The sequence below is a fragment of the Coregonus lavaretus genome (assembly GCF_964263955.1).
Source record: "Coregonus lavaretus genome assembly, chromosome: 39".
In the NCBI taxonomy this organism is placed as follows: domain Eukaryota; kingdom Metazoa; phylum Chordata; class Actinopteri; order Salmoniformes; family Salmonidae; genus Coregonus; species Coregonus lavaretus.
This window is the reverse complement of record NC_140026.1, coordinates 11,937,221-11,958,028: the sequence shown is the minus strand read 5'-3', so window position 1 is coordinate 11,958,028 and position 20,808 is coordinate 11,937,221. Positions and strand designations below refer to the sequence as shown.

Here is a 20,808-nt window from a genome sequence, read left to right as displayed (position 1 = left end):
AGTCCAGTCTTAATCTTCACCTCTAGTTGATCTCCTCTTGATATCCACACTCTAGTCCCATCCTCTGTCATCTTATATAGGCCCAGTTACACACACACACACACACACACACACACACACACACACACAACCATACACAGATTCCATACACAACCATACACTTAAGAGTGACAGTTATGGAGAAATATGCAGGAAACACTTAATATGCCCTTTTCCTATGGTGGTGAGTATGTCCTAGTTAGCGACACTTCCTTGGGAAAAAGGAGTGGTGTAATTATTTTATGGCTTAATTGCTTCAACAGAAAAATACCAGTAGGCCTACATACAGTATAAGTTATGAAGGCAAAGTACAATTTGTGTCTGAAGTGGTTTTCCTGTTTAGACACTGTCTTTTATGAAATAATATATTGTGCTTCTCATATAATTGTACTACATAACAATTGTTTATTGGTAGTCCTATAGAGGGGTGGGGGGGGGGACCCTCTGTCATCAGCGTTGTTTTACTTAAAGTCCTTAATTAGGTTAATTGACTGATGATATAAAGCATCTGGTTAGCCTTTTACTGCAGTGGGCTAAATCAAGGTTTCTTGATAGTCTTAAACAAATCTAATTTGAAACAAAAGTATGCACCTCATTCTTATTTAGTTGTATTTTTTATTTTACCTTTATTTAATAAGAACAAATTCTTATTTACAATGACGGTCTACCCCGGCCAAACCCTCCCCTAACCCAGACAGACACTGGGCCAATTGTGCGCCGCCCTATGGGACTCCCGATCACAGCCGGTTGTGATACAGCCCGGGATCGAACCCAGGTCTGTAGTGACGCCTCTAGCACTGTGATGCAGTGCCTTAGACCGCTGCGCCAATCAGGATCCCTCAGAGACATGGTTATGGGCAAAAAAAAGAAGACACCTGTATCATGTCAAATATAGAGTTAAAATGTATTCCATTTTGAGTTCGCATCCCAATATTACACTGTATACATCACAGAAGACTGAAATATAACAAAACCATTTGACATAGAAACACCAGATTTTTCGGCTGGTAAAAAAAAAAAAAGTGTATTAATTATTTAAAATATTAATAACATACCACCCATGAGGTCCCTTTGGTCATTTGACTGCAGGAAACTGCTACTTAACTGAATAAGAATCTGTGTTTCTGGAATAAAGTAACCTAGACCCAGCCGATTGTACTATTACATTAGGAGGAGGGGGGAAAGGATTTAATCTGAGGTTTAACCATCCAGGAGAGATTATCATTAAGGTCTCTATGTTGAAAGAGCTGACCTGAATTATTTTACCTTTACATTGACAGCCTGCCCCGGCCTCCCCTAACCCGGACGATGCTGGGCCAATTGCGCACTGACCACTGCCGGTTGTGATGCAGCCTGGTATTGAACCAGGGTCTGCAGTGACGCCTCTAGCACTGTGATGCAGTGCCTTCGACCGCTGCGCCACTCGGGAGCCCAAAAGAGATAAAATGAGTCACCATACCTAGACTCTGAGGTTACCCGCTAAACACCTTCTTCGCCCGCTTTGAGGATAATACAGTGCCACCGACGCTACCAAGGACTGTGGGCTCTCCTTCTCCGTGGCTGACGTGAGTATGACATTTCAAGCGTGTTAACCCTCGCAAGGCTGCCAGCCCAGACGGCATCCCTAGTCGCGTCCTCAGAGCATGCGCAGACCAGCTGGCTGGTGTGTTTACGGACATATTCAATCTTTCCCTATCTGCTGACCCCACATGCTTCAAGATGGCCACCATTGTTCCTGTACCCAAGAAAGCAAAGGTGACTGAACTAAATGACTATTGACCCGTAGCACTCACTTCTGTCATCTTGAAGTGCTTTGAGAGACTATTCAAGGATCATATCACCTCCACCTTACCTGTCACCCTAGACACCAGTACCAGAAACCAGAAAATGAACTTAATCCCAAAAAAAACATTTCCACTGCATTTCAGCCCTGCCACAAAAGGACCAGCTGACATCATGTCAGTGATTCTCTTGTTAACACAGGTGAGAGTGTTGTCGAGGACAAGGCTGGAGATCACTCTGTCATGCTGATTGAGTTAGAATAACAGACTGGAAGCTTTAAAAGGAGGGTGGTCCTTGAAATCATTGTTCTTCCTCTGTTAACCATGGTTACCTGCAAGGAAACACGTGCCGTCATCATTGCTTTGCACAAAAGGGCTTCACAGGCAAGGATATTGCTGCTAGTAAGATTGCACCTAAATCAACCATTTATCGGATCATCATGAACTTCAAGAAGGCTTTAGGGCGCCCAAGAAAGTCCTGCAAGCGCCAGGACCGTCTCCTAAAGTTGATTCAGCTGCAGGATCGGGGCACCACCAGTGCAGAGTTTGCACAGGAATGGCAGCAGGCAGGTGTGAGTGCATCTGCACGCACAGCGAGGCAAATACTTTTGGAGGATGGCCTGGTGTCAAGAAGGGCAGCGAGGAAGCCACTTCTCTCCAGGAAAAACATCAGGGACAGACTGATATTCTGCAAAAGGTACAGGGATTGGACTGCTGAGGACTGGGGTAAAGTCATTTTCTCTGATGAATCCCCTTTCCGATTGTTTGGGGTATCCGGAAAAAAGCTTGTATGGAGAAGACAAGGTGAGCGCTACCATAAGTCCTGTGTCATGCCAACAGTAAAGCATCCTGAGACCATTCATGTGTGGGGTTGCTTCTCAGCCAAGGGAGTGGGCTCACTCACAATTTTGCCTAAGAACACAGCCATGAATAAAGAATGGTACCAACACGTCCTCCGAGAGCAACTTCTCCCAACCATCCAAGAACAGTTTGGTGACAAACAATGCCTTTTCCAGCATGATGGAGCACCTAACCATAAGGCAAAAGTGATAACTAAGTGGCTCGGGGAACAAAACATCGACATTTTGGGTCCATGGCCAGGAAACTCCCCAGACCTTAATCCCATTGAGAACTTGTGGTCAATCCTCAAGAGGCGGGTGGACAAACAAAAACACGCAAATTCTGACAAACTCCAAGTATTGATTATGCAAGAATGGGCTGCCATCAGTCAGGATGTGGCCCAGAAGTTAATTGACAGCATGCCAGGGCGGATTGCAGAGGTCTTGAAAAAGAAGGGTCAACACTGCAAATATTGACTCTGCATAAACTTTATGTAATTGTCAATAAAAGCCTTTGACACTTATGGAATGCTTGTAATTGTACTTCAGTATAACATAGTAACATCTGACAAAAATATCTAAAAACACTGAAGCAGCGAACTTTGTGAAGACAAATACTTGTGTCATTCTCAAAACTTTGGACCACGACTGGACACTACATCGTTAACAGCTCTAAGATCTTGTACCATTCTCCATTCACCAGATGCTTTTCTAACAGGTCAAATTGGCGTGTTGCAAGGTGATGACAGGTGACAACAGCCCCCCTGCTCAGCAGAGAGGTCAGGATTTTGCCAATGCCTGCCTCCGCCTCCTTACGCAAGGGGTACTGTGCTATGTGGGGCTGATATGTGCCTTTAGGAGAGACAGTCACAGGCGTTGCTCCTCTCATTTTCCATATGTCATATTTATCCTTTGCCCATAAACAGTCTGGAACCTGAGACAACAGTGCACTGTCAGAGGCGGGCTGGTTAGGTATAAGGGAAACAGGAACAGGGACTTCATTGTCCCCTCTGTGCATGACGTGCGTGCTGTTCACATCTGTGGGGCTCCCAAGTGGCGCAGTGGTCTAAGGCAATGCATCTCAGTGCTATAGGTGTCACTACAGACACCCTGGTTTGATTCCAGGCTGTATCACAACCGGCCGTGATTGGGAGTCCCATAGGGCGGCGCACAATTGGCCCAGCGTCGTCCGAGTTTGGCCGGTGTAGGCCGTCATTGTAAATAAGAATTTGTTCTTAACTGACTTGCCTAGTTAAATAAAAATAATACAAATGTTCTGAGAGCACCAACCACAGAGGAGAATTCTCTCCCATCTGGCTGAGCCTCCCAGTCTGTTGCCAACCTCACGCTCCTCACCCATGTACCTGAACTCCTGAGTGGCGCAGTGGTCTAAGGCACTGCATCGCAGTGCTAACTGTGCCACTAGAGATCCTGGTTCGAATCCAGGCTCTGTCGCAGCCGGCCGTGACCGGGAGACTCATGGGCGGCACACAATTGGCCCAGCGTCGTCCAGGGTAGGGGAGGGAATGGCCGGCAGGGATGTAGCTCAGTTGATAGAGCATGGCGTTTGCAACGCCAGGGTTGTAGGTTTGATTCCCACGGGGGGCCAGTATAAAAAATAAAATATATGTATTCACTAACTGTTTTTTTATTTATTTCACCTTTATTTAACCAGGTAAACCAGTTGAGAACAAGTTCTCATTTACAACTGCGACCTGGCCAAGATAAAGCAAAGCAGTGCGATAAAAACAACAACACAGAGTTACATATGGGGTAAAACAAAACAAAGTCCAAAAAAATACAACAGAAATACATATATATACAGCGTGTGCAAATTTAGCAAGTTATGGAGGTAAGGCAATAAAATAGGCTATAGTGCAAAATAATTACAATTAGTATTAACACTGGAATGATAGATGTGCAAGAGATGATGTGCAAATAGAGATACTGGGGTACAAATGAGCAAAATAAATAACAATATAGGGAAGAGGTAGTTGGGCGGGCTAATTTCAGATGGGCTGTGTACAGGTGCAGTGATCAGTAAGGTGCTCTGACAACTGATGCTTAAAGTTAGTGAGGGAGATAAGTGTCTCCAGCTTCAGAGATTTTTGCAATTTGTTCCAGTCATTGGCAGCAGAGAACTGGAAGGAATTGCGGCCAAAGGAGGTGTTGGCTTTGGGGATGACCAGTGAGATATACCCGCTGGAGCGCAGACTACGGGTGGGTATTGCTATGGTGACCAATGAGCTAAGATAAGGCGGGGATTTGCCTAGCAGTGATTTATAGATGGCCTGGAGCCAGTGGGTTTGGCGACGAATATGTAGTGAGGACCAGCCAACAAGAGCGTACAGGTCACAGTGGTGGGTATTATATGGTGCTTTGGAGACAAAACGGATGGCACTGTGATAGACTACATCCAATTTGCTGAGTAGAGTGTTGGAGGCTATTTTGTAAATGACATCGCCGAAGTCAAGGATCGGTAGGATAGTCAGTTTTACGAGGGCATGTTTGGCAGCATGAGTGAAGGAGGCTTTGTTGCGAAATAGGAAACCGATTCTAGATTTAACTTTGGATTGGAGATTCTTAATGTGAGTCTGGAAGGAGAGTTTACAGTCTAACCAGACACCTAGATATTTGTAGTTGTCCACATACTCTAGGTCAGACCCGTCGAGTGTAGTGATTCTAGTCGGGTGGGCGGGTGCAAGCAGCGTTCGGTTGAAGAGCATGCATTTAGTTTTACTAGTGTTTAGGAGCAGTTGGAGGCTACTGAAGGAGTGTTGTATGGAATTGAAGCTCGTTTGGAGGTTTGTTAACACAGTGTCCAATGAAGGGCCAGATGTATACAAAATGGTGTCGTCTGCGTAGAGGTGGATCTGAGAGTCACCAGCAGCAAGAGCGACGTCATTGATATACACAGAGAAAAGAGTCGGCCCAAGAATTGAACCCTGTGGCACCCCCATAGAGACTGCCATAGGTCCAGACAACAGGCCCTCCGATTTGACACATTGAACTCTAACTGTAAGTCGCTCTGGATAAGAGCGTCTGCTAAATGACTAAAATGTAAATATATGGGGAACTGCTTTGGGCACAGAGAAAAACTGTTGCTGTTCAGTGAAGTTCACATCAGCTACCACACCCAGGAAGCGTGTGCTTCCTTCATGCACATAATCGATTGTCAACTCCTCCTGCTCTGTCTCACAATGCCACAGTGATACAAACAAATGGTCCCTTCGACCATGACTAAATTTGGTTTACAAAAAATAATGCATTCAGTGGGTCAAAGTGGTCAGAAAGACACCATGAATAATACCAATCGTGGCCTGGTACGTCCAGCGTGGTATAAATACCGATGCTTGGAGCAGTTACTATTAGGCCTTCCTCAATGCAAGAGATTTGAATTCCCAATTCCCATTAAATTTACAGTGGGGAAAAAAAGTATTTAGTCAGCCACCAATTGTGCAAGTTCTCCCACTTAAAAAGATGAGAGAGGCCTGTAATTTTCATCATTGGTACACGTCAACTATGACAGACAAATTGAGAAAAACAAATCCAGAAAATCACATTGTAGGATTTTTAATGAATTTATTTGCAAATTATGGTGGAAAATAAGTATTTGGTCACCTACAAACAAGCAAGATTTCTGGCTCTCACAGACCTGTAACAACTTCTTTAAGAGGCTCCTCTGTCCTCCACTCGTTACCTGTATTAATGGCACCTGTTTGAACTTGTTATCAGTATTAAAGACACCTGTCCACAACCTCAAACAGTCACACTCCAAACTCCACTATGGCCAAGACCAAAGAGCTGTCAAAGGACACCAGAAACAAAATTGTAGACCTGCACCAGGCTGGGAAGACTGAATCTGCAATAGGTAAGCAGCTTGGTTTGAAGAAATCAACTGTGGGAGCAATTATTAGGAAATGGAAGACATACAAGACCACTGATAATCTCCCTCGATCTGGGGCTCCACGCAAGATCTCACCCCGTGGGGTGAAAATGATCACAAGAACGGTGAGCAAAAATCCCAGAACCACACGGGGGGACCTAGTGAATGACCTGCAGAGAGCTGGGACCAAAGTAACAAAGCCTACCATCAGTAACACACTACGCCGCCAGGGACTCAAATCCTGCAGTGCAAGACGTGTCCCCCTGCTTAAGCCAGTACATGTCCAGGCCCGTCTGAAGTATGCTAGAGTGCATTTGGATGATCCAGAAGAGGATTGGGAGAATGTCAGATGAAACCAAAATATAACTTTTTGGTAAAAACTCAACTCGTCGTGTTTGGAGGACAAAGAATGCTGAGTTGCATCCAAATAACACCATACCTACTGTGAAGCATGGGGGTGGAAACATCATGCTTTGGGGCTGTTTTTCTGCAAAGGGACCAGGACGACTGATCCGTGTAAAGGAAAGAATGAATGGGGCCATGTATCGTGAGATTTTGAGTGAAAACCTCCTTCCATCAGCAAGGGCATTGAAGATGAAACATGGCTGGGTCTTTCAGTATGACAATGATCCCAAACACACCGCCCGGGCAACGAAGGAGTGGCTTCGTAAGAAGCATTTCAAGGTCCTGGAGTGGCCTAGCCAGTCTCCAGATCTCAACCCCATAGAAAATCTTTGGAGGGAGTTGAAAGTCCGTGTTGCCCAGCGACAGCCCCAAAACATCACTGCTCTAGAGGAGATCTGCATGGAGGAATGGGCCAAAATACCAGCAACAGTGTGTGAAAACCTTGTGAAGACTTATAGAAAACGTTTGACCTGTGTCATTGCCAACAAAGGGTATATAACAAAGTATTGAGAAACTTTTGTTATTGACCAAATACTTATTTTCCACCATAATTTGCAAATAAATTCATTAAAAATGTGATTTTCTGGAGAAAAAAATTCTCATTTTGTCTGTCATAGTTGACGTGTACCTATGATGAAAATTACAGGCCTCTCTCATCTTTTTAAGTGGGAGAACTTGCACAATTGGTGGCTGACTAAATACTTTTTTCCCCACTGTACAGGGCAGTTAGGAGAATAAAATAAACAATGATTTAACATTTTATCACCAAGTTGGACTGAAAGAGGTTTGGTAAGGGTGGTGTGGAAACAGGAGTGGGAGGGGGTGGTAAGTCTGGATAAAGTCCACAGGTCATTTCGGTGACCAGTCGTTTGGGAGGTTTAGGGTCTTGGCGGGGGCAGCTCTGATGTGTCGGTATTCTACTCTGGAACTCAGTGTGTATGGTGGTCAGAGGTGTTGGTATTCTACTCTGGAACTCAGTGTGTGTGGTGGTCAGAGGTGTTGGTATTCTACTCTGGAACTCAGTGTGTGTGGTGGTCAGAGGTGTTGGTAGTCTACTCTGGAACTCAGTGTGTGTGGTGGTCAGAGGTGTTGGTATTCTACTCTGGAACTCAGTGTGTGTGGTGGTCAGAGGTGTTGGTATTCTACTCTGGAACTCAGTGTGTGTGGTGGTCAGAGGTGTTGGTAGTCTACTCTGGAACTCAGTGTGTGTGGTAGTCAGAGGTGTTGGTATTCTACTCTGGAACTCAGTGTGTGTGGTGGTCAGAGGTGTTGGTATTCTACTCTGGAACTCAGTGTGTGTGGTGGTCAGAGGTGTTGGTAGTCTACTCTGGAACTCAGTGTGTGTGGTGGTCAGAGGTGTTGGTATTCTACTCTGGAACTCAGTGTGTGTGGTGGTCAGAGGTGTTGGTATTCTACTCTGGTGGTCAGAGGCGTGTCTTTTTCTTCTTCGTCTTCCTCAGATTCTCCGCCGTCTGCCCCCACAGCCCCCCCTGCTGCTGGGGGTCCTTGTTGTGGAAGTGGTAGCTGTTGTTGAGGTGGGGGAGTGTAGGGAGGTGGATAATGTGGATACAGTTCATCTTTATGTCTGTTCCTACTTGCTTTGACTTTCTTTTCTTCAGCTTTCATCATTTCCTCTGTACCATTCTCTCTCTCTGTCCTTGTCTCTGTTTCAACTTCCCACTTAAAAAAATTATCCCAGCCTATATAATTTTTCTTGCCTTTCCCTACTTTCTCCAACTGTTCTCTGGCTAATTTCAACTTAACGACACTGAGGGTACCTTCTTCGGGAAAATCTCCATTCGTTAAGTTGTGCCATTGTGACACGTCCTCTGCCATCACCTTCAACGGCCCTGTGTAGCATGGGGTGGCTGAAGAACACTTTTTGCTCGAGGATGATCCCATCTTGAGTTCCTATCTCACTCACACTCACACACACACATAAAATAGAGGAGTGATCAGTTCCTACAACCTAAACCATGTAATTGCATGGCTGCTAAACTATTGCCTCATTTGTCATTGTAACGATGGAGAGCTACTCCAACTTGGTAACATACATACAGTTTTGCTATGATACTTAGTTTCAACTGTATGAGAAACTGGTTAATAAGTCTATCAAATCAGATCAAATCAAATTGTATTTGTCACATGCACCGAATACAACAGGTGAAGACCTTACAGTGAAATGCTTACTTACAAGCTCTTAACCAACAATGCAGTTTTAAGAAAAATAAGTGTTAAGTAAAAAATAGATGAATAAAAATAACAAATAATTAAAGAGCAGCAGTAAAATAACAGTGGCGAGGCTATATACAGGGGGTGGGACAATGCAAATAGTCCGGGTAGCCATTTGATTAGCTGTTCAGGAGTCTTATCACTTGGGGGTAGAAGCTGTTAAGAAGCCTTTTGGACCTAGACTTGGCGCTCCGGTACTGCTTGCCATGCGGTAGCAGAGAGAACGGTCTATGACTAGGGTGGCTGGAGTCTTTGACCACTTTTAGGGCCTTCCTCTGACACCGCCTGGTATAGAGGTCCTGGATGGCAGGAAGCTTGACCCCAACTAGTTAAAGACAAAATATTCTCCCAGTACGAGGTGATTAATCGCTGTCCTGATGTTCAGAAGCTCTTTTCAGTCATAAGAGACGGTGGCAGAAACATTATGTACAGAATAAGTTACAAAATAACGTGAAAAAACACACATAATAGCACAATTGGTTAGGGGGCAGCCATCTCCTCCGGCGCCATTGTCACAATAACCTGATATTCTAGTTTAACCTGTCCACTGGTTAATAAGTCTATCCCTAACCTGATATTATAGTCTAACATGACGTCCTAACCGGTCCACCCGCATCGCACTATGTGGTAGAGCATGCTCTCGATCACTTAGCGCAAAGCGATTTAGGAATGCACAATTCCTCTTATTTCAATGATAATTTTCTCTATCACTTAGCGTAAAGTGATTTCATTCATAAAGAATCTTCGAAGGATTACTCACCAGCTTAGTAAAATATCGACTGAGCGATCGCTAACCCTCAACTCCCGTGGACGTCATGCGGGTCTCTCCGTTCCCTCATTTGACAAGGAGGAATTTACCCTAGACTCACAGCGCAGTGAGCCTCTGCGGGCAGTTTAGCCTCGGAGCCGCAGATCAACGATACGTCAGTCCCGTCCGGGGTGCCAAATTGAGGTGGATATTATAAAATAAGGATTTGCTGGAGTCCAAGTCAAGCTAAGATGTTTGAACCATACATTTCTATTCAGTGAAAGGTGTTTAAACAATACATTTCCATTCAGTGAAAGGTGTTTGAACCATATATTTCCATTCAGTGAAGGTGTTGAACCATACATTTCTATTCAGTGAAAGGTGTTTAAACAATACATTTCCATTCAGTGAAAGGTGTTGAACCATACATTTCTATTCAGTGAAAGGTGTTTAAACAATACATTTCCATTCAGTGAAAGGTGTTTGAACCATAGATTTCCATTCAGTGAAAGGTGTTTGAACCATACATTTCTATTCAGTGAAAGGTGTTTAAACAATACATTTCCATTCAGTTAAAGGTGTTTGAACCATAGATTTCCATTCAGTGAAAGGTGTTTGAACCATACATTTCTATTCAGTGAAAGGTGTTTAAACAATATATTTCTATTCAGTTAAAGGTGTTTAAACAATACATTTCCATTCAGTGAAAGGTGTTGAACCATACATTTCTATTCAGTGAAAGGTGTTTAAACAATACATTTCCATTCAGTGAAAGGTGTTTGAACCATAGATTTCCATTCAGTGAAAGGTGTTTGAACCATACATTTCTATTCAGTGAAAGGTGTTTAAACAATACATTTCCATTCAGTTAAAGGTGTTTGAACCATAGATTTCCATTCAGTGAAAAGTGTTTGAACCATACATTTCCATTCAGTGAAAGGTGTTGAACCATACATTTCTATTCAGTGAAAGGTGTTTAAACAGACATTTCCATTCAGTGAAAGGTGTTTGAACCATAGATTTCCATTCAGTGAAAGGTGTTTGAACCATACATTTCCACTCAGTGAAAGGTGTTTGAACCATACATTTCCATTAGGATACGTGCTGAATTGTGTGTGTGTGAGAGAGTGAGATTTCGAGTGCATGGCTTGAGGTAGAATTTGCCCTTAACACACATCCCTGTATCAACGGTTAGGGACAAATTCTTCCTACTCCCTGCCCTTAACCACAGATCTAGGATCAGATTATCCTACCCCATTAAAAATGGCTACGGGCAACCTCTACCTCCTCCTTCCCTCAGAGCCAGCGGCTTCTTCAGGTCAGGCCTCGTAGTGTCTCAGAGTTGAGCTGAACTAGGATCAGTTTTACCTTTTAGACCATGATCAATAATAGGTAATGGTCAGGGGGGACCTGATCCTAAATCAGCACTGCTACTCTGAATGTTGCTTAATGAATATGGGCCCGGGTCAGGCGACTCCAGGGTCTCTCCACCCTCCGAATGTCTTCTCCAGGTAGAGGCCTGTGGCCAGGGACAGGCGGTGCTGGAGCTTCCCAGACACCACCTGCACCCCCAGGGGTAGACACTCTACACTCAGCCCCAGAGGGCACTGGGTCACAGGCAGTACTAGGATGTTGATTACCCATTGGGATGGAGGGAGGGAGGGATAGAGGGAAGGAAGGAAGTGGCCTGCTCCCATATTGGCCACACCGGACTCCCTGGTTCCTCCATCAGTCATAATAATAGAAGTAACTCTGATCCCACTCAGTCATAACAATATAAGTCACTCTGATCCCACTCAGTCATAACAATAGAAGTAACTCTGATCCCACTCAGTCATAACAATAGAAGTAACTCTGATCCCACTCAGTCATAACAATAGTAGAACCTCTGATCCCACTAAGTCATAACAATAGTAGTAACTCTGATTCCACTCAGTCATAAAAATAGTAGTAACTCTGATCCTACTCAGTTATGATCCTACTCAGTCATAACAGTCATAACAATAGTAATAATAATTCCGCTCCAGCCATTACCACATTACCACATTGTTGCATCTTTAGATCTCCCAACTTTCTACATTACTAATGGATATTTTAATCTGTCTCATGAAACCGCTTGCATGTGCAGTGCGCTTTTGACAAGTGTTTTCCCGCTAATTGCATTATGGAACAAACATTTGCGTGTAGCCTACTGCCTTGTGCAACTGGGTCCTGGACTTCCTGACGGGCCGCCCCAATGTTTTGAAGGTAGGCAACATTACCTCCTCTACACCGATTCTCAACACGGGGGCCCCACAAGGGTGCGTCCTCAGTCCCCTCCTGAATTCCCTGTATAACCACTACTGCGTGGCCTCAGAGTTCCAACTCCATCATCAAGTTCGGAGACGACACAACAGTAGTATGCCTGATTACCAACAATGACGAGACAGCCTACAGGCAGGAGGTAGGCACTCTGATGGCATGGTGCCAGGTAAACAACCTCTCCCTCAAAACAAAGGAGCTGATTTGTGAACTTCAGGAGGAACCAGGCTGGACACGCCCCCATCCTCATCAACGGGGCTGCCGTGGAGAAGGTCAATAACTTCAAATTCCTCAGTGTACACATCTCAGAGAAGCTGAAATGGTCTAACCACACGGACACCGTAGTGAAAAAGGCACGACTGAGACTCTTCAACCTCAGGATGCTGAAGAAGTCCAGCCTGTCCCCGAGGGCCCTCGGTGTACAACAGGAACACCACAGACAGCATACTGCCAGGCTGCATCACAGCCTGGTATAGAAACTCCACTGCCGCGGACCGCAGTGCTCTTCAGAGGGTGATACGTGCAGCTGAACGCACCATTGGGTGCCCTACAGGACACCTACAACACCAGGTGTCACAGGAAGGCCAAGAAGATCGTCAGGGACCCCAGCCACCCAAACCATGCTCTCCCCACTTCAATCACTCAGACATGGGCAGACTGGACTATAGTTTCTACCCTCAGACCATCAGGCTGCTGAATGTCCACCACTAATCAGCTATCTGCTCCACCCTCCCCCCTGCTACTCCCCCTATGGATATTTCCCACACCCACACCCTCAACGGTCACTTTATTTTTTTATTTTTTTTTAAATTTAGGGGGTAGATCAGCTTTAATATTGCAGATAGATTGTAACTTCCATCAATGTAATTGTCTGCATCACTTCCAATCCCCCATATGTTAGTTTTTCTCGCAAATACATACATATACATATCTTTAAAAAATATATATTTCCCTTTATTACTTTCCAACCCCACCACCCCTTCCCTAATTGGAGTAAACTAGTGAACAACAAAGCTTAGGCCTCTACTTCTAGCTTATACATGCTATATACATTTTATGGACACAGTCAATTTTACAATAATTATATTTTGTTTGTTTTTACTCCTGAACTTCCTCTAACCTCAACCTCGCCAATCATTTTCATGATGTCTATCCGGTTTGCTTCTATATGCCATATCTTTCTAACTGTGCTCTTTCACAAAAGCTCTCAACCTATAACCTATATACTTATTATGGACACAGTATGCTTACGTTATTAGTTATCTTGTTGTTATTACCTTACCTGCTGCTCCCCCTATTGACATTCTCTCTCCTGCTGCCACCCCCCCCCCCCCCCCTCCTGCTTCTCTCCCTATGGTCATCTCCCCCCCGCCACCCCCTCAATGGTCATGTTGCTTCCCCCCCCCCCCACTAGAGATCCTGGTTCGAATCCAGGCTCTGTCGTAGCCGGCCGTGACCGGGAGACCCATGGGGCGGCGCACAATTGGCCCAGCGTCGTCCAGGGTAGGGGAGAGATTGGCAGGCAGGGATGTTGGTAGAGCATGGCGTTTGCAACGGCAGGGTTGTGGGTTCAATTCCCGCGGGGGGCCAGTATGAAAAAAATAAAAAAATATGTATGCACTCACTAACTGTAAGTCGCTCTGGATAAGAGCGTCTGCTAAATGACTAAAATGTAAATGTAAAAAGCCTAAGATTTTCACTGTACCCTGCAATCACACCTGCAACCCTGTACATGTGACTATTAAACACTGAATCTGTGCGCATTGCTGCGCTTATAATGTGAATAAATAATAGGTGATCAACTTTTTAAGCTAAACATTCTGATCTGTTGCATTTTAACAGGGTTTTTTAAGTAGCCTAGGCTTACTGGTTGTATGAATTTCTGCTCTATCATCCCACAACTGTCCCAGAGTCTGTTTTGGAATAGGCCATTTTTTTGTCGCACAGAACGACAAGCTGACAAATAGAATAGGTCAACCTTTCTACTATGGGGTATAGTAGATCGACATACGCTAGTGATTTTGCTGTTCGTTACTCGTCTTGTTGGCTGAGAAAATGTAAATATGGACAGTTATTCTAACATCTTCAAATTGCGCAAGTTGCATCCTCGAGTTGCATGTTCGGTAAAGATGAACTACCATACTCTAAATGTGATTTCTGTCATTCTGAGCACCGTGGGTGGACGCCCTAATCAGGTTACACACCCAATGCATATGGGTCTGGTACATTTCTCAAATGTCCGGTAAATGCTGCCAGTCAAATGTCCGGCGTCATATTTTCCTAACGGAAAACCTGATTTATACCCACTGGTGTCTGATTGGTTGCTGAGATATCATGTTTTCTACCCTTCCTTCCAGCACCCCTGAAGGGGATACCCAAAGCCCCGTTCCGCAGCCCCACCACCCCCAGCATGTTCAGCCCCCCCAGCAACCGCACACCCATCGCCCCAGCACGGACACCCCTGCGCAAGGAGAGGGGGGTCAAGGTGACTAAGGGGGCTTAACAAGTGGCATTGGTTGCCTCCCAAATGGCACCCTGTTCCCTACATAGTGTATGTTCAAATGTGTCAACAGAAGCTGATGCACATTATTCTCTGTTCTCCAGTTGTTAGACATCTCAGAGCTCGATATGGTGGGAGCTGGTAGAGAGGCAAAGAGGAGGAGAAAGACTTTGGGTAACTACCTTTTCTATTTCCATCTGTCCCTCTCTAGTTAGCAGTCTTCACTATTGTTCACCATCCTTCAGACTCATTGACTCTTATAAATGATTTATCTGCTAGTGGTATTTGCTACAACATTCAGGACAAGAGAAGTTGAAGTTGTTTAGCAAAGTTGAGTATCTTCACTTAAACCACTTACGGCCCCGTGTCTCTGTCTGTCTCTGTCTCTCTGTACAGAAACCGAGGCTGGGGAGAAAGCTGCTAAAGAGGAGGCTGTGGTGGAGAACGCTACCCCAGACTATGCTGCTGGACTGGTGTCTACACAGGTAGGAACACACTCACACACACTCATTCACTGTCATTCTGTAATGCAACTTTAGAAAGCGGTATTGAATTGTAACCCACTTCTCCTGTGTTTCAGAAACTGGGTGCGTTGAACAATGAGAGCGCCCTGCCGTCTACGAGCTACCTGCCTGCTACCCCAAGTATGGTCCCCTCCTCCTCCTACATTCCCAGTTCAGAGGCACAGCCAGGTAAGAGAGACAACTACATAGCTGTTACTCCAATCTCAGGGTAACCCTGCATTTGGCTAGCCTGGGTATCAGTCGGTTTGTACTAACATTCCACTTTTTGTACTCCAGACAAGTTTTCTGTACTTACTCCTATCCAATCTTCTCAGATGTGCACAACCAATTGGCGATTGACAGTGATATAGCGATAGTCTCAGATGTCGATAACTGGGTCTTCTTCATTCTAGTGAACGCAGGTGGTTTGGGGCGTGACGCCCTGCAGTCAGGTCGCCAGCCTGAGGAGTCAGCCACGCCCGGTGCTGCTGCCACCACCACCACCCTCCCGGGCCAGTTCAAACAGAGGACGCCCATGTACAACGCCAGCAACACTGCCACCAGCCCCTCCGCCCCTGCCTCCCCCAGCACGCCAGCCAGCACCCCCGCCAGCAGCAACGGCCCCCCGGCCGCCGCCACCGCCACACAGCCCGAGACCCCCACCACGCAGCCCCCCGCTACCCTCCAGCCCCCGACGCCCATGCCCCAGCCCAAGAAGAACCTCTCGCTCACGGTGAGTTGGCTAAAGGCATCATTGGGACTTCCAATATCCACACTAGTATTCTACTTGGAATGAAGCATTATATTTGGCGAGCATTCTAATCTGGACTTGTGCTACTTAGTATGTGAGACTGCTATGCTTACATACAAACATTGACTGTAGAGATTGTAGTACAGTATGTGGAATGGTGGTTTTACTTGCGATGACTGTGATATGTGGTTGTTTTACCTACCTATCTGTGTGGTGTGTAACCTCTGTGCCGCTGTATGTAACCTCTGTCCCTGTGCTGTGGTCTCTTCAGAGAGACCAGATGTATGCTGCTCAGGAAATGTTCAAGACGGCCAACAAGGTGACCAGACCAGAGAAAGCTCTCATCCTGGGCTTCATGGCCGGATCCAGAGGTACTGTACTGCTTTCTGCTAAATACTCCCCCGTTTTAGTAATAAGTAACAGCTTTTTGCAACAGAGAATAAATAATCCCTGGAGTATGTCCACCTAGTCGTATACTGTGAGTTTTCCACGTACTAGTAATGTTTTAGTAACGTGTTCGACTGGGATGTGGATATGTGAAAGCGCTCTGGTGGGGGTCGAATCTAAGCTTAACTGGCTATTTACTCACATGCATGTGAGTACACAAACACACCTTCCAACACTCTTACCCTCACTGCTAGTTCAAAATGGATTTTCACCATATTACCACACAACATCTCTGTTGTATCCCCCCCCCCCTCCTCCTCCTCCAGAGAACCCTTCTATCTTATCACTCTACAACATCTCTAACTGTTCTATCCCCTCCTCCTCCAGAGAACCCGTGTCCGGAGCAGGGGGACATTATCCAGATAAAGCTGAGTGAACATACAGAGATCCTGCCCAAGGCGGACGGCACGGGCAGCACCACCATGCTGGTGGACACAGTGTTTGAGATGAACTACTCCACAGGACAGTGGACCCGCCTCAAGAAGTACAAACCCATCACCAACGCCTCCTGAGGTGGCTGCTGGCCTGCCTTTCGGGACTAAACACGCACACACACACACACACAGATTTACATGCATGCGCAAGCATCAACACACACAGGCCAAATCTTCCTCTGGTGGCCAGGGACTTGTCACACACACTTGTGCATACACACATGGGCCAAATTCAGTGCGTGAGCGGCTGGGGAGGGTTGAGTGGGAGGGATATGGTGGTACCGGTTAAGGGGGTATGGCTCCCTTCTTTTTCAAAGTTCCTGCATTGCCAAAAGGCAGGGGGACCATCAATACTTTTTTTCCCCGTTGGTTTGTTTTTCTGTTTTGTTTCTGTTTTTATGTCCCCTCAGATTCCTGATTTGTTTGGTAAGGGGAGGGGGGGTACAAAGTGTCTGGGGAAAGAAGATTACTTATACCTTATTTTGATAAGACACCTGTTAACACTTGCTTTACTATTAAAAGGTACAAGCATGCCACATGTCAAGGGAAAAAGTCGTTATTACAACGGTCCGTGTTTTTCATCGTGAGAATGTAAATAATGTGACGTTTGCAGCTTCCTACTTTCTGTGGAAAAGAATGATGTGAGAAAAACAAAGAAAGGGAAAAGAGCCCAAACAGAAATGTGACTGAGAGAAGGATGATGATGATTTGTTTCCTTTGTGCTGTCAAGTTCTGTTTTGGAACAGTCTGGAATTTTTTTACGTTTTTCATCCTTACCAAGAAGGGAAGAAATAAAGTGAAAACGTTCAGATTCCAGAGTGTTTAACGTAATAGTCCTTCAGAACATCTCTCCTCCTGACTATTTCTAAGATCATGATGATTAGAGTAAAGGTGTTCTATGGGAAAGACGCACCATTGACACCTCCGTCCACACTGATCTGTCTGATTACTTGTCAAGACAGGTAGTTCAGGTGGCATGGGTTGCACTAGAATGACGGAACCTGTCGTAAGACAATGCAGTCACACTGGTATTCAGTACAGTATGAATCAGTGGCGGCTGGTCCGTTAGGGTGTTGGGGTGGCGCCCTATAGTCCAAAATAAGTAAATACAAGTGCTGTATCCTATACATTTTACTGTTTTAATATGTTCCTACTATTGCTCTGAGGGGAGCAGGTTTTAGGGCCCAGGACGGCTACATTGGATTACATTGACAGCTAGCGGTTCTGAGAAGAAATGCACTGCTGCTTGAAGTCTATTGCTCCTCTTGGGGCGTTGAGCTTGAATGCCCTAGCTGCTCTGATCCAACTCCATTCAAACAGCAGACATTAATCATGGTCAACAGATGGCGCCAAAATCACTTTCATTTTCACAAACAGACAGTGTCTCATGGGGGATTTGCGGCTGTGAGAGTATACTGTATATGGCATTACAATCTGAAATCATGCAAACAGTAATAAAGTAATCCACAATCAATACAGCACTGATTTTGCGCAGCATCTGACCTTTGGATTGACTGTCATGCTCATGACAGATAGGTTTAGTCTACAAGATGAAAGGTTGTTGGAATTTGTTTCCAGATTAGCCAACACAGCCTGAGTGTTCATTGCTTGCTACTTGATTAATTGATGAGGCCCAATCCTTCAATAGACTCAGACTGGCGCTTTGCTTTGGTTTATGGCCTTGAATGTTTACCGTTAATATGTCCAAAGATGATTTATTCTTATTCACTAATGAAGGAGAGGATAAGGGATTTATTTTTTGCATGGCAAAATAGTTGGCGATTTAAGCTTTTCTCTGCAATAATTTCAGTTATGCCGGAACTGTGTTTTTGATCTGCAGTCATTTCTGATTTATATCAGGACTGGTTGTGTTCTGTTATTTGATGTCATCAATCCAGTCAGGCTTTTTATTTTTAACACTTTTATATGATTTGGGGCATTTAGTTTAATTTATGGATCTCGCAGCACTGTACCTGTTGATAAACACTATTTTCTTGGCTTAATTAACTATAGCCTATAGGCTACCGTAATGAAATGCATTTCAGCAGGCTAATCAGTCAATCACGAGCCGCCACTCGTATCAATGTCCCTAAGACTGATTGGACTGTACCAGAGTAAGTGCTCCTCTGCAAGGCCCACCTTAGCCTTGTAATTTGCTTACATTTGAAGTTAAGATTTGTCTGTATCTCCCCCCCTCTCATGTCCAGCTAACTCCTACACCATTGGTCTGGAGTCTTCTCTTAAGGAAATGTGGCCTTGTGTAAGCACATTTTGTGCAATTCTACATAGTTTTCAACACACTTTAGCAACAGTTGGCCAGTTATCTTCCTAACTACAATGTTGATGTTAAAAATGAGGCTCAAGTAAATATAAAAAATCATATGCAATTTTCCCCCCCCATTTCAAAAGAATAATTGGGCTTGAAATTACTGAAATGCTTTCTAAATATAGTACCAATCAAATTATTAATGATTTACTATAAGATTTCACCTTTCTTACAACTGTAAAATAAATTTAATATAATACAAAATTGGCACCATTTCACATTACTCTCAACCAGTGGCAATTTTAGCATGTAAATCTTGGTGGGGCAAAAAAATAAAATAAGTGGGATGCATGCCAGCAAAGCCACAACACTAAACAATACATTAATTGCCCTAGAACGGTGACACATAAAGCTGTCCCAACATTTTACCACTGCTACACCTGGCTATCAGTGGATCCTTGTCTGGCAGCGAAACAGTTCATTCAGCTTACTTTATTTACTGCCTTAAAAAAAAAACATAGGTGATATGGCTGACTTGCTTAAACAAATGTGTTTTTTTACTGACAATTGAGATGTACAAACTATGGCATAAGGGGACAACGAGCGGATAAGAGGCAATCCGTAATTTCGATTAAGACAATGAGCGAGCTAGGATGGACGTAGTCAATATAACTATTTGTTAAGAACTTTTGAAATGTCTAGCGACAGAATTCAGAACTCCCAGAACAGTATTCTCCCTGTACACCAAGTCAGAACCATAGGATAAATAAAGGGGGCATATAGGCAGACAATGAAAGCTCTTACAATATTCGATGATTACGTTTCTTTAAAACTGGCTATAGGCTACATGTGCACCACCAAGTCAGAACAGTAGGCTAAGTTATAAATGAGGCACATGGTCTACTAACAGCTTACTACACAACATACACTTAGTATTACTAGCTGCAGTATACATATCTCCCTGGCATATTACATCATTTATGCAGCAGCATACAATACATTTTTGGACTCACCTTGTTGTGCTGTGCTCACTTGAACAGGAAGGTGGCGCGGCAGTCCTTGTGGGCAAATCTTCTCATCAAACTTTGTCATCAAAGTCTGTTATTCTCTGGATTTATGGTGCTTTCAAGACAACTGGGAACTGTGGGGGAAAAAAACAAGGTCGAATCATGACGTCTGTGATCTTCAGGTCAGAGGTCTAGAAAGAGGCCCGAGTTCCTGACTTGGAATTCCGAGTTGGATGACCGTTCAAAATGTATTTTCCCAGTCAGAGCTCATTTTTTCCCGAGATCCCAGTTGTCTTGAACTTACTGAAGTGAGATTTCCCAGTTCCGAGTTTCCAGTTGTTTTGAGCGCGGCCAAAGTCATGCTAGATTGCCAGCATGGCCAATGTATTCAAACTTTTCTGGCCCATGGTGTTGAATGTTTATCCTTTTAAGCTTGGAAAAGAGACCCTTAAACCCAGACTTGGACCACACACCCACTCCACTGAATAGCAGGCTAGTGATTGCTTTGCAACCCTTGCAGTTAGCCACTGAATCCTTCCAAACCACTCATTGTTGAATTTGCGATTTCCAACTTGTTGTGTAATGTTTATGTCCAATGGCTGATGAGCACCGATACGTTTCATCTATAATTTATCTTCATATGACAAGGATTGAAAAGGATTTGCCAGT

At 44.6% G+C, this 20,808-nt stretch overlaps 1 protein-coding gene across 1 annotated transcript; it reads left to right on the top strand.

The window, feature by feature from the left end:
- Positions 1-14,347: 14,347 nt before the first annotated feature.
- LOC311112712 (negative elongation factor A-like) lies at positions 14,348-17,680 on the top strand (the record flags this gene model as incomplete). Its single annotated transcript, XM_084155840.1, has 8 exons — positions 14,348-14,354; positions 14,589-14,716; positions 14,836-14,905; positions 15,128-15,216; positions 15,312-15,423; positions 15,648-15,967; positions 16,257-16,356; positions 16,760-17,680. 8 exons carry the CDS (start codon positions 14,348-14,350, stop codon positions 16,942-16,944), a joined length of 1,011 nt encoding a protein of 336 aa, XP_084011966.1. The 3' UTR covers positions 16,945-17,680.
- Positions 17,681-20,808: the final 3,128 nt, after the last annotated feature.